This window comes from Cricetulus griseus, chromosome 2, assembly GCF_003668045.3.
Source record: "Cricetulus griseus strain 17A/GY chromosome 2, alternate assembly CriGri-PICRH-1.0, whole genome shotgun sequence".
Taxonomy (NCBI): domain Eukaryota; kingdom Metazoa; phylum Chordata; class Mammalia; order Rodentia; family Cricetidae; genus Cricetulus; species Cricetulus griseus.
The window spans coordinates 432,971,091-432,991,466 of NC_048595.1; the positions used below are offsets into that span (position 1 = coordinate 432,971,091).

A 20,376-nucleotide genomic window follows, 5' to 3' on the forward strand; every position below is an offset into this window, starting at 1 on the left:
CTCATTCTTTAAGTTCCAGTTCAAACATCACCACATCCTCAAATAGTCCTAACTTGACTCATGCATCTATTCTCATTACTCTTCCTCTATCATGTTGTATTTTTTAACTAAACATACTCATTCCATGAGTGGAGATCAGATATGTCTGTTTAATATATTCTTTATACCCAACTCAGAGCCTGCCAAATAAATACCTGGTATGTTGAATTCTGTCATGACAAACCATAGGATGCTTCTGAGGTACTCACAAATTGGTATATAAAACTTCTTAAATACAGAAAGCATCAAGAATATTTTTTTCAGCCATGCTTTCAAAATTATTTAGACAGGGGAGAGAACAAAGCTGTGAGAAATTTTCACGCTTACTAAGACGGAATTTTTCTTAAGGGATGCACAAAGGTCTCATGCCCCATGTTCTGCTGTGTTCTCAAGCATCTCGGTAAGTTCTTTGGTCAAAGTTTCCTAATAGGAAATAGTCTACAGACAATACATTCCTCATGGAGGTTTATTCTAATGACTTCACTATGTACTTAATCACATTTCAGAGTCCAAAAATTATTCACTTAAACAGTGACCTCATACCCTCATACTCTCACTTCTCCTTACTTTTTCCATGAACCAATTTTCAAAACATACGACTGTAGATTTTTTTTTGAGTCTGTGACCAAGTTACAAAGCATTGTTTAAAATAATAGTAATATTACAAATTGCACCTTTTAACTAACTCCCACCAAAACCCTTCACCAATTCCCTAGTATAGTCTTCACAAGGACCACATATCTTTTCTCATTTCCAAAAAAAAAAAAAAAAAAAAAAAAAAACCCCAGATTATTAAATTATTACATTCAACTAACCTGAAAGCCCCACTGACTAGGGCTGGGACTAACATACAAAAAAGTAATGATCATTACTGTCATTATTCCCTGACAAATGTGAACAGAACTGTCTTAATTTATTTCTCCATCATTCTTGATCCCACATCTAAAAACTCAAGTGTTCGAATCCTCCACCCTTCAATACTTTTAAGCAAACACTCATCTTTCCTCTTTCCCGGAATGTCTAAACTTCTGGAATTAATCTTCCTTATCCCCATCAGTTTCCTCCTCAACATTTATCCCTTGACTCTGGTCACTTCATTCTCTGAAACCTTATGCTTATTCCTCAGGACATTCTATCAAATAACAAATCTCCAGGACTAATTCTGAGTTTTCAAGTGTATCTACAAACACATACTTGTATTTGAGGGTCTTATGACTCACATGTAAAATGACTTCTAAGGTATTTTCCAATGATAAAAACTGTCAATATAAACTAAAACAAAACTTACCCCATCCTTTATCTGCTGCAAATCACTTTTTATTCTGACATTACTGGACTCCTATTGAGTGCACCACAATCTGAGATAACTAATTTTGCCTGCCTTATTTCCAAATCTCTAACATTCTCTCTTTTCTAGTCTATCCTTTTACTCAGATTTTTCAAGATTTTCTTCTGATTCTAATAAACACCCACCCAATTCTACATTTCATATCTCATCCTCAATATTAGCAATCTCTATTGTTATACTGTCACCCATTTGTACCTTTTAAACTCTACCACTGTTTAAATTCCTTAGTAAAACAGTAAAATTTTCTTAATCTTTTCCAATGCTCTTTGCTATATAATAATTCAATACTCCCAAATTTATGTTCCTTAGTTAGCATCCCCCTTTTCCCTAAGAGTAACCAGTTGTTCCTTTTTAAAACTATATCCTACTTGCTATACTGGAGTGCTTCCCACAGCGTTTGGATACATCTCTCAATCTTTCTTTTAAAGACTGCATTAAATTTTCTCCTTTCTCAGGAAATCTTATAAGTCAAGTTAACTTTTCTTTCACATAATACCTAAGCTACTATTAACACCTACACAACTCATTTGCCACTTAATGTATAGGGTTTCACACTATCACTGAAAGTGTACCATCTCTCACATCAAAGTAAAAACAACCCTAGACAGGGATGGCATATACTATATGTACACCTAAGTGCATTTTTTATTGAAAAAAAAAAAAGCACAGGTATTTAACAAAAATCTGACTGCATGAAAACAATCTTATTAACGTCATGAAATACTGAAGTACCTAGCTCATGTAATCTCTCCACCCCACCTTCCAGAGAAAGAAATTCTTGAAGATGGACAGGAAGAGAAAGCCATTCTGCAACCCTAAAATGATGACTCATCAAAGAACCGTCAATGAACGCTGAAACCACCACACAGAAGCTTCTATAAGAATAGGACATTCATACAGTATCAAAATATCACTGAACAGATTACTTAGGAATTACAAAGGGAAAAATGGTACCTTTACAGTGAAGAAATCTGGCGGACACCAAGTGATCAAAGTTAACATCACCAATAATGGGATAAACTGACAGCATGTGCCTCCTGATGTGATGCACTGAGGACACAACATCACTTATGTATTATTCCTGCCAAAAATGCACAACCTGAAACTAGTCATGAGGAAACAATCAGACAAACCAAAAACTGAGGGACAATCTATAAATCACTGACCTACAACTTTCAAAATTGCCAATGTGCAGGCAGACGAAAGTCTAAGGAACTCAAATGTGTGATCCTGGATTGGATCGTGGATCAGAAAAAGATTACTATAGAGGACATCACTGCTACATAGGACAACAAGTAGATCTGAATATGGATGATAGCATGGTACTACACTAATGTTAAACTGTCAGGTTTTCTTCACGCCTCTTCAGTTATGTAAGAGAACTTCTGTATTCACAGGAGAACTGTTACCAAAAAATTTAGGGTATATGAAGGTAAACCTTATTCTCTAACTGCTCAATAACAATTACAATACATAAAAATTAGTAATAGAATGACTTGCAAAAAATGTGGCAAAATGTATAGGTTAGAAATACGAGTTCATTTTACTATTTACAAAACATTTCTACACTCCCCCCATATGTCTTAAAGCAAGATATTGTAGTAAGGGTATTTCATAAATGAATTTAGGTTTTTTTGCAGTCTTGTTCAATGAAAACACTTTACAATGTTAACCACTAATTTATCTTTAAAGATTTCATATTTACCAAAAAACTTAGCTAAAATGAATAGTCTACTTCATTAATGAAAGTCTTAGAATATTTAAAAATATTTAAAAATAAGTTTTCTGATTTTCAAATATACAGAAGAAAAAGCTAAAATGGCTAGTTGAAATATTTTTAAAAAGAATCATCTATAATCAACATTTAATAAATAAGCATTTGTAATTGAATGTTTTCTTCATTTTTATATATTCTTCCTCTCTTCTCTACTACCATAAACTGTGATTCAGCCAACAGGTTTCCGTAAGGTTTTACAATACAGTGACATGTTAAATATAGGCTTCCTGTAGCCTTGAAAAGAATGTTCTGGTCAAAATACAACAGGGTATAAGGATTTTCTATAATCAGAATTTTATTAGCAACAGTCCTTTAAATTGGGTACCTTATTTATGAGATGTTCAGTAACAACTTCTCTTAGTCCAGTGTAGAGCTTTTCTCCATGTTTATGCAAAACCATTGTATATGCATTTCTATAGAGCTCCTCAAAACTAAGACCACTGTTATTCTTACGCTGGATTTCTTGAATTGCATTTTTCAGAAGGTCCCAAATGCTGTTTACGTATTTTTCATCCATGGTCATCTGCAATATCCAAGAGAGAGAAGGGGAAAAAAGGTTGAGAATATTTCTATATTTGTTCATATCATAACTATTTTGACAATGATTACAAACCTATATGATTTATATTAACAACTATTGTATTTTAGCAAAATAAGAGATACAACTGAAGTTGCTTGAGCCAATAAACATTCTAGTATACCAAAACACTCTACTCTAAAGTCACGATTTAAGTATTAACAAGTTAATAACTTGTTATTAACCTTCCCTTGCTCCCTGATAAATTTGCCATGCTAAATTCCAACAGCCCACCTACTCCTTCACATGAAGCCATGTAGTTAAAAATAACATATTACTTATATTTGACCTGTTTAAATTCATACCGACTACAAGTTCAACTGACCTTCCTGTAACCCTGTAAGTCCAATTTTCTAGTATACTGATTATACTTTTCTAGATGATTTTTACACCATATCGTCACTCAAATGCTTCCGGTTGCATGGAAAAATAGAAACAACTAGGAGGCACTATACAAACTGACCATATCCACCAACATTTTTGGTTCTATGCCAAAATAATCTGCTAATTCTTACACTACAAGTATAGTACAGGAACCAGAAGTAAATACCACAAATATATGATGCCTGGCTCCACCCCAGGCCTACAGAAAACAACCTGCATTTTAACAGAAAGTCTAAGCAAACTGCATACAGAATGAAGTCTTCCATGCCCAGTCAACTACTAAAGGATCTCTTTTTTGACAATCACTTTTCTCAACACCACTGATTTTCTGTCTACTAAATCATTCCTATTTACATTCCTATTTTCCATCTTAAACACAAATCTTCACAGGCCTGTCATAAGTTATTTCCATTTACAATGAAATATTTAAATAGCAAAGGATTGGAATGGTCCTTCCTATTCAGTGTTTCCAAGTTCCATTTTCCCATTATATCTTTAGTCCACAACAATATAATTTTTATCTCTACCATTTCACTAGAACTAAATGTGAAAGTCAGTGACTTCTATGTTCATAAATCTAATGGTTAAAGTTCCAGGTCTCATTTTACTAGACTTATCTAGCAGTATTTTGAAAGAGCTCACCAATTCTACTGTTTAAAACAAAAATTTAACTTGCCTTCCAAGCACTATAGTCACGTATTTTTCTTCCCGTTTCACTGCTTTCTACCACCATCTGGTTTGCTTCTGATTCTTACCTACACTCACATTCTAGAGATCTCATTTCTTTCTATGACTTACTCTCAAATACCCTATATCCTATCCTGACCTGTCTGTTGTACACTAGTGGTATGTTAGCTGCCTAATAAGCAACTCAAACTCATCAAGTTTCAAAGACAAGTCCGAATCTTTCCCACACTCTACTTGAGCCCTGCAGTCTTTTCCAACTGAAAAAATGTCTACTTCTTTCTTCCAGGTGCTAAGTGCAAATGTCATCATCTTTGGCTATTCCCTCACTTCAATCCCTCACTTCAATTCCAACTCAAAATATAAATCTTGTTCCCTACTTTCAAAATACAATCAGAGAGTAAAACCCCTTTGATGGGGGAAGTACTTCTGTGTATGTGTATCTTACTGATTGTTTAATAAAGTTCTGTTTGGCCAATGAAACAGCAAGTTAGACAGGACTAGGAGTCAAAGAGGATTCTGGGAAATGTAGTAGAGAAGTGGTGATCCAGGCCAGAAGTGACATAGCAAGGAGACTCATATTTTGAGACGGAGAAATAGGACGTGTCCCTTTTTCCCTTCGCCTCCTCCAGCGGTGGGATGTGAGCCACCGGCAAGGAGGGACACCAATAAGGCGACCAATAAGTCTTATAAAATATATAGGTTTATGACAGCTAAGACTGAGCTAACAGATGAGGAATCCTAGTCATTGGCTAAGCAGCATTTGAACCTAATACAAGTTTCTATATATTCATTTGCGCCCTAACACGGGCAGGCGGCTGGCATAAAGTGCACATATGGCGATGGGGCTCAGTGGCTTTTGGCGGAAAGATTTATCTTAACACCCCTTCACAACAGTTCCATTAATAAATACAGTCATGGTAAAACCACCACTTCAGCCAGGTGTTGGTGGCACATGCACATGCCTTTAATCCCAGCACTCAGGAGGCAGAGGCAGGAGGATCTCTGTGAGTTCAAGGCCTCAAGGCCAGGCTGGTCTACAGAGCGGAGTTACAGGACAACCTCCAAAGCAACATAGAGAAACCCTGTCTCGAAAAACCAAAAAAAAACCCCAACAACAACAATAAAAAAAAAAATAAAAAAAAAAAAACCCACCATTTCAGCCAGGTAGATCGATGTGAGTTTGAGGCCAGCCTGGTCTACAAAGTGAGCTCCAAAGCTACAGAGAAACCGTCTCAAAAAAAAAAAAAAAAAAAAAAAAAAAAAAAAAACAAAAAAAAACAAAAACAAAAAACAAAACAAAATAAAAAAAAAAACCCACCAACAACAAAAAATAAAAAAACCAAATCAAAAAACCAACCACCATCTCTCAGACAGTTCTAACAGCTACTTCACAATTCTTGGCCTGCCTCCAGAAAGTGATCTCCTGAAAACATAAATCAAATCATGTCACTTAGCTGTTCACAACCCTTAAATGACTTTTCATACCCCCTGGAGTTAAAGTCAAAAGCTTGCAAGGTTCTCCGACAAAGCCTTACTTGACCCCATTCATCTCAACTTCATCCTTTCCCCCGTGTTCACTGTACTCTGTGCACACCTACTTCCCAATTATTCTTTGGAATACATAAATAAACTCATTTTAGTTTTTGTGTTTCTTTCTCTCTCTATCTGTAATGTTTTTCCCTCAGACATATCTGAATGTCTCAACCCTGCCAGCTGACAATGAACTGTTAAGTGCCCATCCTATTTACAATACCAGCCTCCACTCACTACTGGCCCCCGTATCTACCCCTACTATTTTTCTTCTTCACGTTAGCTTCATGGAGGTAAAAATGTTTGAAATAGACCCTAAATAATACTTGGCACATAACAGGTATTTGTAGTTGCTGACTGAACAATCCTTCTGCTAATATTTGACCAAGCCCTTTTGTATTCTATTTATCTACTCAGGTCAGTAACTAGAATTTTTCTTAGGTAGAGTGATGATTAGAGCCAGAGGACAAACATGTTACTTGTAGTGATTACTACGGCAAAAATATTAACAATCAATTAAGCAAAAATAAACACAAATAAATTACATAGCTTACCCCAAATCACCAGATACTACTGTATTCAAACCACTGGACTCACCTCCCATTGCACATGTAAATCAGACAAGACATTGATTATCTCTACAAACACAGTATGCTACACTAGTAAAGAACATAGGTGTGTTGGGGGGAGAGGCGCATCTGATTTGTATCATGGTTTTCTCACTGTCAAGCCATAAGACCTTAAACAAATCCTTTAACTCCTTTAGAACTTGATTTTCTCATTTCAAAAACACATCTAAGAACATTACTTATTTCAAAGACTGTCGTAAAAAGTAAATGAGAATGTCAGCAAATTTGGCATGATTCATTCTTGGGCACAGTATTGTTTCCTGATAGAATCTCCTGAATTCTCATGTTTTCTTCAAACAAAATTCAGAAATAGCTTTCAAACCCTCTGTATATAAACAGGTAAGAGCTAAGACAAAAGTCCTTAAGAGCAAATCTATGCAAAATGTCTATCAGTGTAAAGGAGCTTTATTTCAAAAGCATTTTTCTCTATACCTTTTTTGTCTCAACATTTATCAGACATTTAAGTAATTTTCATCCCCTTTACTCTCCTTGGCTCTTGTCACTCTCTATAATGGGTCCCTCATACACCTTTACTCTTCATTAAGGCTATAATTCCTATCCATACATAGGGTTCAGATTCTAGATTGTTCGCAAGAAGTCTAAAATTTCCTGAACTATATCCATTATTTTGCGAAAATAACTGGTATGCACTTCTTTTCTGGAGGGCAAGTACTTAGTTTTTAATCAGAATTCTCAATCTGGGTTTAGTTTTGTCTCACATGACTTAATATTTTTACCTTAATAAAATCATGTGGCTCCCAAATCCAGATTGCCTGCTCAGATTTTGCCCTGAAGCCTAAAACTCCTGTACTCAACTACCTGCTGCATTATCTCCAACCAGCTCCAGAAACAGATGTAACCATGTACACATTCAAAGTAAAGTCACCACTACACACATGTCCAAATCATCCTCTTTATTCAGTTTTAGCATTGTAAGTCACTGAATTTTACAAACCAGAAGCATAAAATTTATCTTACATTCTTTCTTTTCAAAACCCTTATGGGGGGGGCGAGGAGGATGGAGAAGTGCCTTAAAAGGGACAGACACATCTTCAAGATCCACTTAGGGTTTCTCAATGTATTTCCAGTCACAGAACCTCCTCCATCTACCTCCTAGCCAATGGGTTTTGTTTGTTTACACTTTACTTATTTTGTTTGTGTGTGCATGTCTGGAGGGTAGGAATGAGTATCACAGCATGTGTGTAATCAGAGGACAACTAACTTGCAGGAATCAGCTCTCTCCTACCACGTGGATCCCAGGGACTGAACTCAGGTCATGAGGCTTGGCAGCAGAAGCCTTTAACCACTGAGCCTTTTCACTGTCCTTACTCCCCTTTTTTGGATCTGATTCTTACATGATTCTGAACCCAGTTCAGGTACCATACTCTCTCGGATTTTCTCCCTGGCCACACCAAAATTCTTTATTCTTCTTCAGATCATTCCTAACATTTAGGGTCTGTCTATCACTACAATCCCATATTTCGTTGTGCCTATTATTTCGTCCCATTTCTTCCACTGGACCACGAGAATCCCGAGAGACTTGTCTTTTTCTTCAATGTCCCTTTAGTGACATTAAACCAATGACTGACAAATGAAGGTTGCTTTACCCACTATTACACTAATGAATTTTGAAAATGTGAACCAGTAGTAGGCACAAGGATAATGGAAAAACATTAAATGTGCTTATCTGCAGCAATCAATCTAATTTTTCAAATATTCAAATGTTTTTAAAATGAAAATAAGGAATAGTAAGGGACAAACAACAGGCTCTAAAATTGCCTATCAGGCACTATTTTCATATTTACTTGTTTATCTTACCCATTATCAAAGACTCCAGAAATCTGCTTAAGCAGTACTTTCATTATTAAGTATTAGCTGGGAAGAACTAGTGGACTGAATAAGCCATTCAGGAAAGCATCATAAGAACAATAAAACAAAGGAAACAGGCAGTCAATATAGATTCCTCCATGATTTGGTTCTGGCACTAAGCACATCAATCCTGGTAAAAAAAAATTTACCAATAAGTTTTATCTTTCACTCAACACTTATTTCATCAACTATAGAAACATACTACACTTTACACAGGATGAGAAAAAAATCTTAAGGTTCTATCCTATGTACATTAAAAAAATCTTTTAAAGTAACAATCTAAACTATCTGAGAATTTTAGTTGTCCCATTGATAACATGTGCTTACGTTTGCTATAACTACAAATAAACTCATGAGTTTTTCACAACAAAGGCATGCAAACACACACACACACACACACACACACACACACACACACAGAGTATTCTACTTAATGTCTGCTATGTGATTACAAATACATCTAGTATCCCGCCCAAGAAGTTCAAGCTACAGAAAATATATTCCTTTAACAAGAAAGAAAAGCTTATATTTAAAGGAAAGATGTAATTAGATATATAATTATTCTCAAATAGTTTATATTTCCCTCATTAGGCAACAGCAATAAAAATTACTGTCTTAAAAAAGAAAAAACTGTAATGCTGGCTGGGCAGGGGAGGCATATGCCTTTAATCCCAGCACTCAGATCCTCTGAGTCTGAGGCCAGCTTGGTTCCACAATATCTAGGGCTGCTGCACAGAGAAACCCTGTCTCAAAAAACAAAAACTGTAATGCTCATCTATATTATTTCAAATGGCATAACCTCCAAAGGCCTGGTTTGGAAAGATGTCTGCCTATATACTTAGACATCTTGAAGGTGCTGCAATTATTAAAAGCTTGGGTAGAACTACAACATGAAACAAGTTAAAACTAAGAAGAAGAGAACTGTATTCTTTGTAGCCACTATGCACAAAGTACAAGAAGTTTTCAGTCTCTTATGAATAATATTCTACCAGAGATTTGCAGCGGGGGTGGGTGGGTGGGTGTGTGTGTGTGTGTGTGTGTGTGTGTGTGTGTGTGTGTGTGTGTGTGTACCCAAATTCCAAGCAATTCAGAGTGACATATCTAAAATATAATATATACATATATGTATAGACATGGGAAAATGTTGGAGCTTAGTTCTAAGCTTTAGCCTCAACTAGGCTTCCTTAGTATACTTTTCTGAGGAATCACAGTAATCTTACCATTTACAACGGAAGCATTAATTAATTACCAAGGCACCTCCCACTTAGGCTACAAACACCTGACTAGTAAGGTGGTCTCTCCTTTGTTATTGTATGCCCAATAATATATAATATACACATGGCATGATGACTAGCTGACATTAGCTAATATTAATAAAGGATCTTACTTGATGACAGGATTCAATGATATATAATATTAGCAATAACCTCATTTTCTAGTACTAATCTCTTAAATAATGTCTACCATCAAAATTAGACAAAGAGCCAAGCTTTGAGGGAAACAGCATAGTGGAAAGACACTGATTAAACAAGTTATTAAAATTTCCAAACTTGGCTTTCCTCATCTGTTTGTGGTGAAGAAAAGAGATGATGTACTGAATGGCAATTAAGAACATTTATGAAAGCACATAGAACACAGCATTTGCTTAATAAATGTAAATTTGTTTCTTCCTTTACGGAACAAGAGAGCACTGCTTAGTGACTGAGTATAAAATCAATGATGTTTGCTTAAATGCTTTCTTTTTCAATAGAGACCATTTGGAAATAAAAGTGTGGCTACCAAGCAAAAATTAAAAACAAAAGAAAATCACCTCAATAACTTGTGTCATGAAGAAAAAAAATCATCAATCAAAGCACAGCAGCCTGGGACAATTCCATGAAAGCACAAAATAAGCCTATCTACAGCCAACTGCCCTCTAATATTAACTTATAGGACAACTACACTTATAATTAAAATAGTTGAATCATTGGAGGTTCAATTATGCTCAGGATTTCAACCTTTAGCACATGAGTGCTCAGGTATCATGCTGAACATCTGGAAAATTTGGAACTTACTTTTCAAAAACAGAAGATTATGCTTCTAGATTAATCTATCAAAGCCCATTTGTTTATAGATCTTACTATTTAATTCTACTTCAATTATATTCTTTTGATGTTTTCATATATGAGGAACATATCCATAATCCAATGTGACCACAGCAGGAGGCAATCATGTAAAGACATTCATTCCATCCCTAGCATCTATGGAAGACTGATTCCAGAAACCATGGGTTTACTAAAATTGGATAATGTTCAGGCCTCTTACCTAAAATTGTGTAATACACCCTCCCAATACTTTTAAGTCATTTCTACATTACTTTAATATTTATGCAATATAAGTGTTATACGAATAGTCAATGCACTCTTTATGGACTACAAGTACAGTCAGTAGAGATTTAATAAAGACGCCTCGGATGAATAGACTGTCTTCCCACTAAAGCACAAAGCAGGCCAGTATCTCATCGATGGTCTTCTTTTCATAGTTGATACAGAAAAAAACAGAACCTCAAAGTAGCTGTTAGAAAAAAATAAATGAATGCATGACTTAAATTCATACTTCTATAATAAAAAATTAGTCATAACAATGACATTACCATTATCATTTTCCCCTTTAGTTGAAATGACTAGCTTTTTAAATAAATAAAACAGCCTTTCCAAAGAAAATCTCTATAAACTGTAAGACAACAACAAATTGTAGCCATACTGGAAAATCAATTATACATAAGCCAAAGGGAGAAACAAATGAAAGTGTAATTTGCCACTACTATTAGCTTGGTCTTTGAATAGACCTAACTGTAATCAGTTATGACAGCAAAAGACCCACCGCATACATTTATACTTAACCTTTCCTAAAATGGTCAGTTCACAAAAAGAAGCATGCAAGAACTTTGCTAATTTCCCCATTGCTTCATACAAAAATTTAGCCTCCATCAGTGGAATACAGCATTTCCACTTTTGAGAAAAACTGAATTCTGAAAAGTTAAATAAAAATGTCTGAAATGTGTGACAAATGTTTTACACAAATTACAAGAGCACATATGATGGGGAATGTACCTCTGTGTATGTTCATCTTATTGATTGTTGAATAAAGTACTGTTTGGCCAATGAGGCAGCAAGTTAGATAGGATTAGGAGTCAAAGAGGATTCTGGGAAATGTAGTAAAGAAGTGATGATCCAGGCAGGAAATGACATAGTAGGGAGACTCATACATAAACAAGGGAAGAAGGAAGTGGGCCCTCTCTTCTTCCAGATTTGCCATGTGATCCACTGGCAAGGGCGGACGCCAATGGAAGGCATCTGATAAGTCTTATAAAATATATAGATTTATGATCATTAAGACTGAGCTAACAGATGAGAAATCTAGTCATTGGCCAAGCAGCATTTGTACCTAATATAAGACTCTGTGCATTAATTGGGGCCCTAACTTGGCGGGCAGAACTCAGGCAGCTGGTGGAGACTGCCAGGGCGGTAGGGCTCTGGCAGCTTTTGGTGGAAAGATTTATCATAACACACATAAGCATTATTTCCTAGATTTACATAGAAAAAGAGCTAGAATTTGCCTAAGGCAAACCCCAAGTAAAAACCTCTTCATTTTACAAAATAAGAAACAGACTAAGTGGCTTATCAAAGACCACAAAACTAGTTAGAACAATGAAGGAGCCCAAGCGTCTCTCCATTGCATCATGTCAACTCAAATTATCAAGCCTCTCCATACTAGAAATTCATAATTAAGGCCAGTATTAACAATGAATTACTATGGCTACACATGAATCAGTCTGCTCCACCGAAACAATCTTTTTTTGTTTGTGTTGTTTTTGGTTTTTGAGACAGGGTTTCTCTTTGTAGCTTTGGAGCCTATCCTGGCACTCACTCTGGAGACCAGGCTGGCCTCGAACTCACAGAGATCTGCCAGCCTCTGCCTCCCGAGTGCTGGGATTAAAGGTGTGTGCCACCAACACCCGGTCAGAAACAATCTTTTAACACCAACAACAACAACAAAATCAGATGTTAGTAGTTGTTTTTCCATAATTCAAATAAGGTGCAAATTCCTAGGTGAAATCACCTTGTCTAGTCTCCAATTTCCTCATCTGTTAAATTAATAGCCAATTTTCTCTAAAGTTCTTGTTATGGTTTGAGTATGTGTGTCTGCTCCAAAGCTCCTACTTTGCTGAATATGCCAATACTAAGAACTGAAGCCTACAAGATATAGGTTATAAGGGAGGATCCTTCATGGGTAGAATTAGGTAACCTTATAAAAGGGCTTGATGAAGGGAGTTAACTGCCTTGGCCCTTTGCTTTTGGCCAAAAGAGGAAAAGTATTCCTATTGTCTGGAGTATGTAGCATCAAAGTGTCATCTTGGGAACAATGAACAGACTGCCAGGTAACTGAATTTGGGAATATCATGATCGTGGTCTTTCCAGCCCCCAAAATATGAGAAAATAAGTATTTGTTCTTTATAAGTTGGCCAGTCTATGGTCTGCTGTTACAGTTACTAAAGCAGTCCTACCTAGCTTTTTAAAATTAGGAACTAGGGAGATGACTCAGTCCATAAAATGTATGAGGACCTAAGTCTGGGTCCCCAGCACCCATGTAAAAAATTCTGTGCATTGTGATGCATACCTGAACCCCAGTACTAGGACAGTAGAGACATAAGTATCTCTGGAGCTCTCTGGACAATCAATACAGCTTAGTCAATGAGCTCCAGGTTCAGTGAGAGTGCCTGTGTACTGGCTATTTTATGTCAACCTGATATAAGATAGAGTCATCAGAGAGGAGGGATCCTCAGTTGAGAAAATATCGCCATAAAATCGGGTGGTAGGCATGTTTGATGTGGGAGGGCCCAGCCCACTCTGGGTACTATCCCTGGGCTGGTGGTGGTCTTGGGTTCTGTAAAAAAGTAGGCTGAGCAAATCATGAGGAGCAACCCTCCATGGCTTCTTCATCAGCTCCTGCTTCCGGGGTCATGCTCAGCTTTGTTTGAGTTCCTGTTCTGACTTCCTTTGATGATGAACGCTGATATGAAAGTTTAAGTCAAACAAACCCTTTCCTCCCCCAATTGCTTTGGCCACAGCATTTCATCACAGCAATAGTAGCCCTAACCAAGACAGTCTGTCTCAAAAAATAAAGTGGAAAAGAAACTGAAGACACAGAACTTGGACCCTAGCATTCCATAAGAATGCATACACACATGCACGTGTTAATAAACACACACACACAACCTTCAGTGTTCAGTACTTTAGTATACTCTCATTTTTCAGAAGTAATTAAACATGTTAACTTCAAGGAATAGTCTTTTTAAGTACATACTTAAGATACACTGCATTGAGCCGAATACACTGTACTAAGCCCCATGGCTCTCAGATCTGTCACCAGTCAATAATTTTATTTTGGTTTGGGTCTTGGGACGGGGTTTCTCTATGTAGTCCTGGCTGTCTTGGAACTCACAGAGATCTGCATGCCTCTGCCTCTGACGTGCTAGGATTAACGACATGTGCCACCACCACCCAGCTATTTAGGCAATAATTTAAACCACTTTAGAATTGTTTTTTCAATATATATCTATTAAGAAAGCGTATTATTCCACAAACTAGAAAAACACTTAACAATGTAAGTATGTAGTATAACACGCAAGATCAACCTGTGTCCCATGAGTTGCATGCATGTAGGCATGCTCAGATAACTATGAATATGACCCAGTACTTCTATATTTGACAATGCCATGTAGCAATCAATGTTCAAAGGCTGGACAGTTCTGGTAGTTTAATGGAAAATGACTCTACCCTTTTCTATGTGTTTATGTAATATTACATACTATTAGTGGATGTCTCAGAACTCTCAAGAACATTTAAAGCATGAGGAAAAAGACTGTCAACTAAAACTTGTTTTTTGGATTTGAGATCAGTCAAAATATTTAAAACAAAATCCAGAATAAAGTAGGTGTTCCACCCTTAGCAGTGTGCTAATCTCATAAAGTGGCTTTTCTTTGTTGGAGATGGAAAGTAAGTGGATATAAAGAGGAAAACAATGTTCATTACTTAGAAAGGATACATAGGTATCAGAGGCTAACAGTTCATCAAGAGCTACTTTAAAGAATAACTTGCAAGCAGAGTGTTAAAGAATCCCTCTTGGTGATGCTGCCTTGATGTTTTAGAAGAATATCTCCAAGAAATCTTGTGTTTTCCAAAGAAGGTAAAGATCCCCTTTGAAGTTTTGTTCACTTGCTCAGCAGTAACATTTTTCATTTAAAAAACAAAGTATGTCCTCCCCCCTTTCTCTAGATTCTAAGTCTTAAATGTATACAAGCCAAATCAACAAGTTTTACTTAATTACTTCAATTTTAGTTGGCTTTAAAAGATTAAAAGGCATAATTTCCAATAGCAAAAACTATGGGCTAGTTAAGACAACTACAAGACTAGTTCTCAATTTCCTATTATTATTATCTAGTTAGGCAAGTATGGCCCTGTTTATTAGGCTGGTGATTAGTGATGTTAAGGCAATGGCTAACCTTTTTAAATGAATCCCCTACTAATGGCAATAGAGAAGCAGCTCTAAATGACCATAGAGGACAACTCTGAGGATACCCTTCTACTGCAAGCCCTCCAGTCCTCTACAATCTGTGACTGTGACTACCCTACAGCACACTCTAAACATTTTTTAAATGAAAATTCTGGCTCTACAATTAGCAACTTTCTTTAAAATATCCTAGTTACACCACTATTAGAAAGTTTTATACTCTGATTTACTCCTTATAATTAGAATCTGTGAAAAACTGTCCTTCAGTGTGTCATTTTATGTGAAAAAAACGGACTAAGGAAAGAACATTGTATTATTTCATTTACTGAATACTGCCTATTCTATGTTGTGTACTAGTATAACTAGACTGATGAAAATCAATTCATAAAGACTTGATGCTTCCCCTAAAAGAAAATTAAACTCCTAAATAAAGAGATATAGATCATTCTATCAGGAATCTTGGCCATGAAAACAAAATGAAATTGGTAATGAAGAAGAAAAAGTTTCTTGCTTCTCACAACAGAAGCCAAGAGCTGAGTAATGATACATGTTCAAGAGTGTAAATGAATAGAAAGATTGCTGAAGAACTTCTATCTCCTGACACTGGTTTTCCTGGGGAGGGGACAATTGTTAGTTTCTTGAAGAGAGGTAAGAGAATTCCTTTGGGGGGTTCGAGGCAGGGTTTCTCTGTTTAACAGCCTTGATTGGCCTGGAACTCACTCTGGAGACCAGGCTGGCCTGAACTCTCAGAGATCCACCTCCATCTGCCTCCTGTGTGCTAGGATTAAAGGTATGTGCCACCACGCCCAGCTGAGAATTCTTAATAAACAGTTTTAAGTGCAGTGATTAAAATTCTGAAGCTGGAGAGATGGCTTAACAGTTAAAAATATTGAACTGGGTTCAATTCCCAGCACCTACAATGCTAGCTCACAGCTGTCTGTAACTCCAGTTTCAGGGGATTCAACACCCTCATACATGCAGGCAATAAAATAAAATAAAATAAAAATAAAACAGCTGAGTAGGAAAGTTGAGAAATGCACTAGCTAGACACACATATGAAATGGGTCTAAGTTAGTGACACTGTCTTTCAATTTTCTTCGGTACACCACAGCCTAGAAAACATGAGCAATGAAGGCAAAAAAAAAAAAAAAAAAAAAAAAAAAAAAAAAAAAAAAAGCCGTCTGGGTGAGCACTGGGAAATCTGAGAATCAATACCAAAAATGAGGAAGACAGGAGATAATTAAAACAAATACAACAACAACAACAAAATAGTAAGTAGTTTTAGATCTGTAGTTCTCAACCTTCCTAATGCTATGGTCCTTTAACACAGTTCCTCATATTGTGGTAACTCCCAACCATAAAATTATTTTCGCTGGTACTTCATAATTAATTTTACTACTGCTATGAATCTTAAAGTAAATATCTGATATGCAGATGGTCTTAGGTGAACCCCTGTGAAAAGGTTGCTTGACCCTCAAAAGGGTCAAGACCCACAGGTTGAGAAATGCTGCTTTAGAACTGATGAACATTTACTTAAACATGTTAGGGTATTATACACATAGCATAGAGTGTTTATCTAATTGTGCAGGAATGACTACTGAAAACTCTCTCTTGAAGCCATACCCCAAGAGCCAGTAGCATTCCTATACAGAACCCCAGAGGTACCAACCCTATATTCTTCAGACTGCATTCTTGGGTGCTTCACAAATTGGTTCTGTGGGCTTTCAGAAATACTAAGCTAGAGCTTGTATAAAATAGGGAGGGAGAGCACAGCACTAAATAAGTATGCAGAACTTCAATCTACCTACAAAAAAATATCAGAATTTTAATATTCAAATTTTGGTAAAATCATGACTCACTATTGACATAATTATAGTTAACTGTGTGCTAACTAAATTCTAAGCTTTACTTTATCACACAAAATGGTAAGGCAGGTCCTTTTAGTATTCTCATTTTATACAGAAAAGTGAGGCTAATTTAGGAGGCAGTACAAGTTATAATGTGGACCTGCTGTTTTAGCCCACACTCTAACTACTACTCTCTCAGCCTCTTTAAATTTTAGCTACACAACTAACACATATGTTGAATGCTCCAAAACTAAAAGTTCCCCAGGATCTACCCATAGTTTTATCCTTACTAATAATAAACAAAAGATATTCAACTACTACTTTTTTGTAATTTTTTATTAGTTCAAATTAGGAACAAGCTTGTTTCACATGTCAATCCCTTCTCCCTCTCCCTCCCCTCCCGACCTACCCTCCACCATCCCATCCACCCTCCACTCCCCAGGCAAGGTAGGGCCCTTGACAGGGGCTCCCCAAAGTCCACCTCAACTACTATTTTTTAACCTATTAATAAATAACAAAGATGTATCTGGCCAAGATTCAAAGATGTCAAACAACCTTGAAGTGTATACTTCCTATTCACATTCACACAGGACCAGTTATAACCTGGTTCTCATATTTACACACTAACCTCAAGCAAACTGAACTCTCAAGCCCTCACCTGTAAAACAGATAACACTAAGATGGTATAGAACAGTAATTCTCAACCTCCCTAATGCTATAACTCTTTTTAATACAGTTCCTCATGTTGTGGTGACCCTCAACTACAAAATTACTTCTCATTACTACTTTAAAACTGTAATTTTGCTACTTTTATGATGGGGGGGGCTTTTTGAGACATGGTTTCTCTGTAGCTCTGGAGCCTGTCCTGGAACTAGCATTCAACAAGTTTTAGCTATATTTCCACCTCTCTTGATAGTCATTATATAATATACGCGAACTCTATTCAGCTCAGTAATTCTAGAATGGATTATGCAGAGTCTAAGCTGCATTCTGTACAGAGAAAAAAAAAATTCCTAGAGTCAGTCAAAATTCCTGACAGTAGGTGAACAATAAAGTAAATGTGGGAATTATAAAGTACCAGTGACAAAATGTTTTCCAAAATCTACCCATATGCACTGTAAGAAACCATTATTAAAAATGAGTACAGGGCCTGGCTGTGATGGTGCAAGCCTTTAATCCCAGCGGGGGTGGGGGGGCAGAGGCAGGAGGATCTCTGTGAGTTTGAGAGCAGCCTGGCTACTTCCAGGATAGCCTCTAAAGCCACAGAGAAACCCTGTCTCAAAAAAAAAACCACACACACACACACAAAAGACTCAACTGGGCTATGAAATCACACAGGGATATGAAACGTTAAAGAAACACATCCAAATGTTAATATTCTTTATTTCCAGGTGGTAAGATTATTGCAATTGTTTTGTTTACTCTCTCTTTGTTTTTTTTTTCCAAAGACAGGGTTTCTCTGTTTAACAGCCTGACCTGTCCTGGAACTAGTTCTGTAGAGCAGGCTGGCCTTGAACTCACAGAGATCCACCTGCCCTCTGCCTCCCAGTAATGGGATTAAAGGCATGATCCACCATAAAATAGTGCTATGAATTTAAAGGAGTAAACCACCTCCCAGCTTATTGGAAATTTAAGCATGGATATTTTATCAAATTTTCTATCATTGGCCTATATCACTTTCATGATTAGAAAGTCAACTGTCAAACCATAATACATCTATGAATTACATACCATATTTTACCTCAATGATTCTTAGTGTTAATACTTTTGGGTTCATTTTAGGACAGGCAAACAAACACCTCTAATCCCAGCACTCAGGAGGCAGAGGCAGGCGAATCTCATTAAGTTTGAGGCCAGCCTGGTCTACAGAGTTCCAGGACAAGTTCCAAAAGCTACAGAGAAACCTTGTCTTGAAAAACCATAAATTAACTATTCATCCAATGTCTATCTACTACCCTTCTGAGAATCCTGAAGGAGAAGTAACAAAAAAATCTGTTGTAAGTTCTCCATATTTATAATATAAAGAAAAATGACAATATTTCTAGTCAAAATCCTATACTCTTCCTGCACTGGACAAACGTTATTACTGCTACCACTAAGCTACATTTAATGAATGAAACATAACCAAACAAATGACTATTTTATGTGAATGATTCAACTTCCTAGTCAATGTACTTGTACGGAAAGAAAGGGCCAAATTTTACATTATTGACTATGCTACTATGTAAAAATAGGCTTTAAAATTCGTGGGGCTGTAGAGATTATTTGGTTCAAGCATACTTGCTGCATAAGGATATGAACTCAAAATCTGAGCACAGTTGTGTGAATGAGTATCTGTAACCCCAGCTCTATGGAAAGGCAAAAACATGAGGATCCCTGGGACTGACTTACTGGCTGCCAGCCCATCTTCAGGTTCAGTGAGAGAACATATCACAAGGGAATAAGGTAATGATAGACAAGGACACCCAAAAATCCTCTGGCCTCAAATATACCCAGACACATATGCCCACACCACACACACACATACACACATTCCACACTTAAATAACTGATACCATTTTCTCCCTCATACACAAATAAACAAACAATAAAATTCACTTTGAGTACTAATTTTCCCAACTCTTCTGAACTGCTATTATATGCAAACTGGAGCAAGAGCGCTGACTCAGCAGTTACAGAGTGTGCACTGCTGGGAGCTTTGTAGAGCGACAGGTCACATCATAGGAGTTACTTTCAGTGTCTCCTAATCTAAGTGAAGCCAAGAATGGCAAATGACAGAGGACAGTATTTTCACTCAAGAATCACACCTCCAAGTCCAACCATGCCTGCCCATTTGAACAAAATTCTGGACCAGACAGAGAGGAATGGTTTTTCAGAGAAATGTTAACCCAAAAGAGTATATACAGGGTAGACAACATACAAGTGAAGACACATGGAAACAGCAAGGAAAAAATTAATCTCTTCCAGTGGAATTACTTGGCCCAAATCCATATGTAATGTCCCCTCTTTGTAATAATCACGCTCTGTAGCCCCAGCTGATATTTTGTGTGCTTTTTTTCTTAATGAAATATTATCAACGGGGGCTAGAGCAGTAGCTCAGTGGTTAAAAGTGCCTAATGATTTTGCAGAAGACCATC

At 36.7% G+C, this 20,376-nt stretch overlaps 1 protein-coding gene across 2 annotated transcripts in view; it reads right to left on the reverse strand.

Annotated features, from left to right (window-relative positions):
• The window catches only part of Cul3 (cullin 3), a 77,047-nt gene that overhangs the window by 53,730 nt on the left and 2,941 nt on the right, over nucleotides 1-20,376 (reverse strand). Inside the window, exon 2 of one of the 2 annotated variants that reach the window (XM_035441055.1) lies at nucleotides 3,490-3,687. In XM_035441055.1, coding sequence (XP_035296946.1) covers nucleotides 3,490-3,687 — 198 coding nt within the window. Of the gene's footprint in view, nucleotides 1-2,341; nucleotides 2,468-3,489; nucleotides 3,688-20,376 lie in introns of those variants that run through there. The other variant, XM_027397353.2, reaches the window with a different exon arrangement.